This window comes from Zea mays, chromosome 2 (genome assembly GCF_902167145.1).
Source record: "Zea mays cultivar B73 chromosome 2, Zm-B73-REFERENCE-NAM-5.0, whole genome shotgun sequence".
NCBI lineage: Eukaryota > Viridiplantae > Streptophyta > Magnoliopsida > Poales > Poaceae > Zea > Zea mays.
In genome coordinates, this window is record NC_050097.1 from 76,088,069 (window position 1) to 76,098,637 (window position 10,569).

At 43.4% G+C, this 10,569-nt stretch overlaps 1 protein-coding gene across 3 annotated transcripts in view; it reads left to right on the forward strand.

Annotated features, from left to right (window-relative positions):
• LOC103646597 (dynamin-related protein 3A) overlaps nt 1-5,058 on the forward strand; it is a 33,733-nt gene extending 28,675 nt beyond the window's left edge. For 2 of the 3 annotated variants that reach the window (XM_020548338.3, XM_020548339.2), the window contains exons 13-20: nt 2,181-2,294; nt 2,429-2,533; nt 2,650-2,665; nt 3,510-3,598; nt 3,689-3,829; nt 4,093-4,145; nt 4,234-4,333; nt 4,403-5,058. In XM_020548338.3, coding sequence (XP_020403927.1) covers nt 2,181-2,294; nt 2,429-2,533; nt 2,650-2,665; nt 3,510-3,598; nt 3,689-3,829; nt 4,093-4,145; nt 4,234-4,333; nt 4,403-4,576 — 792 coding nt within the window. In that variant the 3' untranslated portion in view covers nt 4,577-5,058. The remainder of the gene's footprint in view (nt 1-2,180; nt 2,295-2,428; nt 2,534-2,649; nt 2,666-3,509; nt 3,599-3,688; nt 3,830-4,092; nt 4,146-4,233; nt 4,334-4,402) is intronic. The other variant, XM_020548340.3, reaches the window with a different exon arrangement.
• The last annotated feature ends 5,511 nt before the right edge of the window (nt 5,059-10,569 follow it).

A 10,569-nucleotide genomic window follows, 5' to 3' on the forward strand; every position in this document is an offset into this window, starting at 1 on the left:
GAGCCTATGATGATCTTTACCGAAGACTAAGTACAAATGAAGGGGAGAAGGATGTCTATAAGATGGCTAGGATTCGGGAAAGGAAGACGAGGGACCTTAACCAAGTTAAATGCATTAAGGATGAGATGAATCAACTCTTGATGAAAGGACAAGACATCAAACAGAGGTGGCAGTTGTATTTTGACAATCTTTTTGACGGTGAGAATGAGACTATGGACACCCAATTGGATGACTTCTTTGATGATTTAAATAGATGCTTTGTACGTAGGATCCAAGAGTCAGAGGTCAAAGAAGCTTTAAAGAGGATGAAAGGGGGCAAGGCGATGGGCCAAAGGGTATCCCAATAGAGGTGTGGAAATGCCTTGGAGATATTGCTATCGTTTGGTTAACCAAGTTGTTCAACCATATTTTTCGATCAAACAAGATGCTCGATGAGTGGAAGAGTACATTAGTACCAATCTTCAAGAATAAGGGAGATATTCGAAGTTGTACCAACTATCGAGGGATTAATCTCATGAGCCACACTATGAAGCTATGAGAGAGAGAGAGTTATTGAGCATCGCCTGAGAGAAATGACACATATCACCATGAACCAATTTGGATTCATGCCTGGAAGATCAACCATGGAAGCAATTTTCTTAATAAGACAAGTCATGGAGCGGTATAAGGAGCAGAAGAAAGACTTGCACATGGTTTTTATCGACTTGGAAAAGGACTATGATAAAATACCTAGGAATCTCATGTGGTGAGCATTGGATAAGCATAAAGTCCCAACAAAGTATGTTACACTCATCAAGGGCATGTATGACAAGGTTGTGACTAGCGTCCGAACAACTGGTGATGATACAAATGTTTTTTCGATTAACATAGGACTACATCAAGGTTCAACTTTGAGCCCTTATATATTTGCCTTAGTGATATATGAGGTCACGAGGGATATACAATGAGATATCCCTTGGTGTATGCTTTTTGCTGAGATATAGTTCTAGTAGATGAAAGCCGGGAGACCCTAGAGTATATGAGATGTGACTTTGGTATTACAATTAATGAGGATGGAGATGTAAGCTTGGGAGGCCAGGTAGTACCAAAGAAGGAAGGTAGTACCAACGAAGGATACCTTCTGTTATCTGGGATCGATGCTACAAAGAGATGGTGACATTGATGAAGATGTTAGCCATAGGATCAAAGCGGGGTAGATGAAATGACGTCAAGCATCAGGAGTCCTATGTGACAAGAGAGTGCCACAGAAGTTGAAAGGCAAGTTCTGCAGGGCGGCGATTAGGCCTGCTATGTTATATGGGGCTGAGTGTTGGCCTACTAAGAGTCGGCATATCCAAAAACTAAGTGTTGCAGAGATGCGTATGTTGCGTTGGATATGTGGGCATACAAGATTGTACCGAGTGAGAAACGATGACATGCGCGATCGGCTAGGAGTAGCGCCAACTGAAGAAAAACTTATTGGACACCGATTGAGATGGTTTGGGCATATCCACCGGAGACCCCCAGAGGCACTGGTGCATAGAGGCATCATAAGACAGGACAATAATGTGAAGAGAGGTAGAGGGCGGCCAAACTTGACATGGGAGGAGACAATCAAAAGGGACTTGAAGGAATGGAATCTCCCAAAGAGTTGTGTTTTGATAGAAGTGCTTGAAAAAAGCTATCCACGTGCCCGAATCGTGATTAAGCCTTTTCCCTTTTAGTGCTCTCAAAAGCTTTTCCTCCCTCCCCTTTATCTCTCTTTCTCTTTTTGGTGACTTCTTGTTGGGTTTCAACTCTAGCCTACCCCAACTTGCTTGGGACTAGGCTATGTTGATGTTGATGTTGATGATTGAAAATTAAAATATTTTATTGCGCTATTGAATACATGTATCCTTTTGGAAGTAGTAAGGTGGAGTTGGTTACCAGTTTTTCATAAATTAATCGAATCACAAAGAACCATATTTTCTAAGATCTTCATTTGCCACTTCAAAGAGAAACATATAAGTCAGATTTTACTGGCTTCCTAGTCATGTTTTTTGGTTTGCTGTTATCTAGTGAAATTGCATATACATGCTAATATGGAACCATTTGGTTTAACCTGCACTTGTGCTGTTCTGCATGTACTTAATATCTGTATTGTTTATTTTCTTATGTTTCTTTGAGCAGCGGCATGTTTTATGCACCTTTTTTTTTTGTAGATGGATTATATAAATACTTCGCACCCAAGCTTTGTTGGAGGCACCAAGGTTGTTGAACTTGCAAAGCATGAAGTTCTACCTCCCAAAACATCAGCTTCACTATCAGGTCGTAAGGTATTACATATTGGGCTTGGGAAGGATATTGCTTATTCAAATCATTCATGTAATCTATTACTTATTCGGCATTGTCTTTTTTTACTCTGGCTCAAAATTATTGCTGGTTACCACTTTGCTTCCCTTCAATGTAGGATGGTACTATTGTTGGTTCTGAGATACAATTAGCAGCCGAAAGAAGCCAAAAGTCACGTGCTGTTTTCGCAAGAGATGCAATCAGAAGAGTAACATCTGAACAGGCTAGCAGAGTTTGAAATACTACTTTTTTTTAAGATTTCGTGTATGAAGGTATTTACAGTTTTTTTTTGCTTGAATTCTTTGTCCATCCTCTGTTTCTGCGTGATTGGGATTGCAGGCTTCTGTGGAAGCAGGTAAATTGCTCACCTGTAATTATGCTAATCGCATGCTTCACCTGCATTTGGTTTTCTTTACGGATTGCAATGTTGTTTTGCGGTTGCATAATTGATTCTTTATTTTGTTGCGCTAGACATGGTAGCTGTTTGAGCATATTGTTCTTTTCAAAGTAGCATTGTTTGCTCTGGAGCCACTCTGGTGCTAATTTAGCCGTATGATATTTGTAACCAACCCAATTGTAAACATCTCATATTCTTTGAATAGCAAAGCACTATGTTCGCTTGTTTAACACTATAAATGGGCTTAAACTGGATAGAGCTTATCTTTTGATGTCTATATGGCCAAAATCAAGACCTTCACATTACTGGAAAATTCTAAAGCTATTAACCAGAGAATATGCATTGTAATCCCCCCACCCCACACATTTTCTGTCTGAAGGAAACAGCCAATTGCTTGTAATCCATATTTCTTTACCAACAAGTTGAAATTGCCATAGCTCATGCTGGTCTAAAATGAGTTTCAATCAGTTACAGTGCTATCTGGAAGAAAAATGTATTAACATCTGCAGCACAAAATAAATGCACTATCAAAACATCCCATGATGGAGTTAATGAAACTAATTTGATGCTGTAGATGTTTGTGCATTTTCCCCCAGAAACTTGTTCAAAGTTAGAGAAATTTTACTTAGGACAACTTATATTTTTTGGAACTGAGGAGTGAGGAATATGTTTCCGTTCACAGTTATCATTGTAGCTTCTTTTGTAGTTGCAAAATTTCAATGTATAAACTATAAACCAATTTGAGTGTTGCAGCCCAAGACTAAGAGTCTGACTTTTCTTTTGTCTTCCTTTGGAAATATAGAAACAAGTCTGACTGGTGGTAATCAGATAGGTAATTCACAGGTTGGTGAGAGTTCAAGCAAATTACCCTCAATCATTCCTCTAAAAGAGGTAAAATTTTCCTGTCACAAGTGAGCATAGGAAATATGTATTCATCTAGTTTATTACTCAATATCTGATTCTTCTCCACGTCTGTACTAGCCACCCATTACCTTGAAGCCATCAGAAACTGAGCAGGATGCAACAGAGGTAGCCGTTGTAAAACTATTGATCAAATCCTACTATGACATTGTAAGAAAAAACATTGAGGATGCAATCCCAAAAGCTGTAATGCACTTTCTGGTAAGTTTACTTTACACAGTTGCTGTGATATCAGTAAAGGCTAATTTGGTACTATGTGCTTCCAACTTCCTCACGCAATAATTCTTAATTCTAGAGGGTTATGATATTTAATCTCCACCATACGTCTGGATAAAAGCTTTATTGCCTGACATAGCAGCTACCCTACTTAGAGGATTTTGTTTTATGGTAGATATATACTGTCAGTACTCAAAATTACTGTCTAATCAGGACACTGTTGTTTGACAGCATTGTTTTTTTGGCAGGTGAACCATACAAAGCGGGATCTGCACAACTTCCTAATTCGCAAACTATATAGGTGCATAAGTCAACATTTGGTTGTATATTTTCTTATGGACATCTCTGTTCTGATTATAATTGTTCTGAAACAATGATATATTGTGCAGAGAGAACCTGCTCAATGAATTGATGAGGGAAACTGATGAAGTACTTATGAGAAGGCAGCGTATCCAAGAAATGCTTGAAATTCTTGAACAGGCACATAGGGTATTTACAGTTTCTTAACTGTTTCATACTTCTATATTTCCTTCAGTTTTTGACAGCTTTGTTTTGTAGACACTTGAGGAATTCCCCTTTGAAGTTGATAAGCTTGAGAAGGGCTACAACCTTACTGAACATGCAACTGGCCTGTCAAAAATCCATGGAGTCAGCGGGGACAGCACAAATGTCATTTACACATCCTCCCCTAATTGCTACTCTCCACATCGAGCGTCTCATATGGTCCTATAGAGCAGCATGTACCAGTCACCAATGGAGCTTACCTTTCCGCAACAGTGGTATGTACCTGTTGCCAATGGAGCTTGCCTTTCCACACCAGTGTTACGCGTTACCGATGGAGCTTGCCTTTCCGCAGCAGTGTATGGTAGTCACCAAATGACCTTTGATCCCAATTCTTGAGGTTTTTAAGCAATGAGCTTGAGAGTTACCTGTAAATTCTAGTTTTGCTAGGGAGCAAACTGCTTTCTAGTAGAAAGCTATTTGCTGGTAGAGAACTTTAATTGTGTATTCTTGAAATTGTCACAGCCGACATCAATGCGGTAGTGAATATGGGCAACAAGGTAGTTGTATAGGGCTATATCCAACATACCAATTTGCCCTAGTTATCAATTTTGTCACCAATGAGAATGTGAAGATACTAGTGTAACCACGAGACATCGAGTCAATCTCCATGTTGAACTTCATTTATTAAATCTGACAAAACTCGTGCATCACACATTCGTGCTGGAGGGGTTGAAGTTAGGATTCATGCAACTATTGTCTGGCCACCCCATTTCTGAGGCACCATGAGTTTTTTTAGAGTCGTGGATTTTGGATGAATAGGTTAGAAACAATCAGGGCGTGCCAAGTGCTCTTGGTTCTTAACTTCTTATCAGTATTATGATTGAAAGCAAAACTATATGTTTTTTCTGGCATGCTATAACCATTTTTCACGATTTTGGGTCAAGGAGATTGAGGCGTACAATATTGCATGCTAGACTGATCCCTATTGTTGCTATCTGACCTTATAACATGCTGTCGTATTGTGTATCATCTAAAATTCCAGAATATCTTGGAATGGAAGTTGACAATTCTCACGAGTTACAAGTGCTTTTATCGAAGCTGTTTTTTTCCCCTGTGATTGATGCAATTGTTTCATGAGCATTGTCTATACATGTCATCTCGCTCAACGGGTCAAAATTTGTTTAGACCAGCATTGCACATTGTTAAGATCATCAGCATTGCGCATTGATGAGGTGACTTGATGTAAGGTCAAATCTAATCGGTTATCTCCCGTGCCTTTTTATTCTGTATGTTGCTACAATACCACATTGTTTACCCAAAACCATATTTTGGGGGTTAATTTTTGGAAGTCTTTTGGAGATACTTCTAGGCCTAGAATAACACTGGTGTCTGTTGTCGTTGTTCGAACTTTCCATGGCCCCAAGGAAACGTGTGAAAGTGGGAATCAAACACGACACATTTTAAAGGCAGCCTAGGTTGCAGTAAAGGAGACTGTAGCAGTGAAAGAAGCCGTCACCGCCATATAGTGGTCCTAGACTCCTAGCTCCACTAGCCAAAACTGCCATGACTCAAATCGCACCTGACGAAAATCATGCCAGGACGTTCAAGCCATAGAAATGTACGTTCAAGACCTTCTAGATCAGAAAGACCAAGACAAAGACAGACCAGAAAGTCTAACGGCAAGCTAGAGCCCTCAATAAGCTAGAGGAATATAACTAAGAAATTTCAAGGTTGGAGCAACACAAATAGCAACTCCTGCATAACGTCCTTGGACTTCTTTAGCTATTCAAGTTCCTAGTAAAGTAAAAGACTTCTTCTCGCCTTCTCGGTGGCAATGCAAACCAAAATTGACAATGGTGCTATTACTTTTTTTTGGTCTGATCGGTGGCTGATGTGACATAGAATTGTGGACCTTGTGTTGACACCTTTTCGAGCGCCAATCACTATAAGGAGAACCGGCGACGGTGCCATCTGCACAGGCGCAGACGGTCCGCGGTCAGGGACCGGACGGTCCCCGACCTGACGCAGGGCTCAAGTTCCCTGCCTGACGAGCCGGACGGTCCGCGCCTACAGGCCAGACGGTCCGCACGTACGCAGGGGCGGCGAAGGTCGTCGGCGGCGCCTGGATCTCACTCCTGGGAGGGACCCCGTCGGGGAGGAGAGATCCTAGGTGTTCTCTAGGCTCAACAGGCCGACCTAGACTCTTCTGATCGACGTAGAGTAGAGGAGAAGCGGAGAATTTGGGGCAGAGAAAGGCTAATCTAGAGCTAAACTAGAACTACTCCTAATGCATAAAGTAAAAACGAGAAATAGACTTGATTTGATCAATTGTTGGGGGATTAATCGGCCGTAGCCCTTCATCTATATAAAGGGGGAGGTATGGATCCGCTACAAACTGTTTCCCGAGCTAATTCCGCGGTTTTAGGTAACAAATCCCGCGAGAAACTAGGAACCCTAACTGACTCTGCGCACGTGCGGACCGTCCGCGCCACCACCGCGCACCGTCTGGCCTTAGGGCCGGACCGTCTGCATGGCTCCTTTCCGTGCTCAACATATGTCCCTGCCTTTTGGTGGAGGTTGACGAACCAAAAGCATATGTACTAAGCTTGATGTGAGTCACCGGCTTTTCACACCAATAGGGTGATCCTTCAATAGAGCTCTAATGCATATAGGCCGTTTCGGATTGTATCTTTCTCGGCCATTATCATTTGACCAATGGATCAAAAGGAATAAAATGCAGGTGCCCCCCCAGTCTGGATAGACAAAGGGACTGTACATATACCATGGATTCATCGTCGTACCATTCCGTATTTGAACAGGACAATATACCGACGATGAATAAACGGGTGGAAAGTACCTTGGTCTCATATGATGAACATGCGATGCTTGTTGTGTCGCCTTTTGGGCCGTTTTGTTCGATCGTTTCGTTTTAGTAGGTGACCGGGGTTTCTTTGTTGACCGATCACGTGGAACAGTCTTTTTGCTTGCATTTTTGGAGAGCAACCGATTAAAAGTAGGGTAAGATTTGATCAACCGACCATATGTGCTTTGCCCTTGTGTCTCTTTCCTTGCTTTGTGTAGAGGCTGACGCCTTCGGCCACAAATGGTCTGTCTGGCTGAGTTAGCCGGACCGTCTGTCTGAGCACCGGACCGTCCGCACATAGGCGTCAGACCGTCCGCGATGCTCTGGCCAGGCTATCGTGTTTGGCTCATTAATTGTGCCTGCCCTCGACGCCTCCGGACCCTTTAGCCTTCTTGTTCGGAGCCTTTTGAGTAATCTCCTTTTGTGATATATTCGATATGCGAAGATCACCAATGATGATGCCCTTGCCTTTGCCTTTATCGGCCATTTCGGGCCGAGCCAAGACCTTTTCTCATGTGAGTTCTATTGTATTAACAGGAAATGGTTGTGTATCTACTTGCATCTCCTGAAAAGCTAACCGACCCTTATTTATGGCTGATTGTATCTGTCGACGAAAGACATTACAATCATTAGTGGCATGAGAAAAAGAATTATACCACTTACAATAAGCACACCTTTTTAATTCATCAGGAGGAGGAATAATATGAGTTAATTTAATGTTGTCATTTTTAGTAACTCGTCAAATATTTTATCGCATTTGGCAACATTAAAGTTAAATTTAATCTCTTCTTGCCGATTCTTTTGAACCGGCTGTAAGGAAGAACATGCCGAAGATTTGGCCTTTGTTGGCCAAATAAACTCAGCGGTATATACATCTGCGGATTCATCATCTGAACTATCACGCTCTATTAGATGTATAGTACGAGCGACCGATTTTAATGTCTCTTTAAATCGGCTTTCACAGGCTAAAGCCCGCTAATGTAGCTGGGCTATCGAAAAGAACTGAGTCCCATCTAATTTGTCTCTTAAGTAGGATAGCAACCCATTAAAAGCTAGCCCTGCTAGCTCTTTGTCTGCGACATGGATCCGAAAGCATCAGTTTCTAGTGTCCCGGAACCTCTGGATATAATCATTAACCGATTCTTCGCGTCCTTGGCGGATTGAAGCTTAGTCAGCTAGCCCTAATTCATATTCCCCGGCAAAGAAATGTTCATGAAATTTAATTTCTAACTCATTCAAGGAATTAATGGAATTAGGAGGCAGGGTGGCGTACCATGCAAAAGCGGTACCAGTAAGGGATAAAGAAAATAACCGAACACACAATGCTTCTCCATCGGCCAATTCGCCTAGGTGTGCAGTGTGCTAGGAACTGGCCTATGTGTTCATGTGTGCTTCTCCCATTCTCACCAGAAAACTTAGAAAATTCCGGTATCCTTGCCCCTTGTGGATAAGGGACAGTGTCAAACCGGTGATTATACGACTTTTGGTATGATTACCCACTTTGGCTACACTAACTCCGAACTTATCTCGAAATAGTTCAGTCATTTCTTCCCTAATTTTCTCCATTGCACCCGATGGCAGACCACCGGATTTTGCGCTGTGGGGCTCATTTGGTCGGGCATTAGTATACCGACCTTCTTGCCGTGACCGATTGATAGTGTTGATCGGTCTGTGATTGTATGGTGCGTTATGGTTTAAATATGTAGAGGGCGAAACATACTGCTGCTGTGGTGTGTAATAATTTGGTGCATGGTGTGCAACAGCAGGTTCTGCATATGCGTATCCGGTTTGTCTAGTGGTAAACCCGAACTGACCGGTTGTGTTCGCCATTATCGGGACGCCACATGGTAGTCCTGGTGCGGCCCCAGACTGTCCGGTATGGAAAGCCGGACGGTCCGCGTAAGGGTCGGACGGTCCAACCGCGTCCAGGGTCGCCGATCTACTAAGTAGGGACGACAGTGGTCCTAGGGCGGCCCCGGACTGTCCGGTAGAGCAAGCCGAATGGCCTGCGTATGGGCAGGCCGGACGGTTCGACCATGTTCAGGGGCGCCGATCTGCCAAGCAGGGACAATAGTGGTTGTATTTGCCCTGAATATGAGTTCATCGGCATACCATATAAAGGCTGGGGCTGTGAATCCCCATTTGTTGCTGATGCATCAGACATAAATACCCCATTACTAGTTTCGTATGATGGAAAACTAGGAGCAACAGACTTTTCCAACGTACGTGTTAATTTTCTAATTGACTCTTCTAACCCTCCAATCTGTTGTTTCATTTGATTTTGCTGATGATCTGCATACTGTTTAATAGACTGGATGTCATCGGGTTTACTTACGTTGGGGACTTGAAGCGAAGATAGAAGAGATGCGACATTGGTCTCTCCATGTTTGACAACTTTCTGGTGGTGATCCACCATGTATTGTGATAAAAATTTCTCCTTCGTTTGACTCATGTAGTCCTCGTATTGCTGTTGCTCATCGGCCGTCAGACTTTCAACAGTCGACTTCAGGATATTGTCCGGGGAGATATCGGTGTGATCTTTAGAACTGGCCATTTGAGGGCCTGATTTTTAGTAGATCTAAACACATTTCCCTAGCGGAGTCGCTAAAAAGTGTGTTGACACCTTTTCAGGCGCCAATCACTATAACGAGAACCGGCGGCGGTGCCCTCTGCAGAGGCGCGGACGCCGCGACCTGACACAGGGCTCGAGTTCCCTGCCTAACGATTCGGACGATCTACGCCTACAGGTCGGACGGTCCGCGCGTACGTAGGGGCGGCGAAGGTCGTCGGTGGCGCCTGGATCTCACTCCCGGGAGGGACCCCATCGGGGTGGAGAGATCCTAGGTGTTGTCTAGGCTCGGCAGGCCGACCTAGACTCCTCTGATCGACGTAGAGTCGAGAAGCGGAGAATTTGGGGGTAGGGAAAGGCTAACCTAGAGCTAAACTAGAACTACTCCTAATGCATAAGGTAAAAACGAGAAATAGACTTGATTTGATCGATTGTTGGGGGATTAATCGGTCGTAGCCCTTCATCTATATAAAGGGGGAGGTATGGATCCGCTACAAACTGTTTCCTGAGCTAATCCCGCGGTTTTAGGTAACAAATCCCGCGAGAAACTAGAAACCCTAACTGACTCTGCGCACGCGCGGACCGTCTGCGCCACCACCGTGGACCGCCCGGGCCGTGGACCGTTCGGCCTAAGGGGCGGACCGTCCACACGGCTGTTTTCCGTGCTCAACACCTTGCACCCCGGTTACACATATTGATCCTTAAAAGAAGGGTTCACAAGAGAACAGTGCTGGAAGCTTTATCAAATTCTTAGATATACAAGGAGTCCTTACTGTCGGAGCTATTACC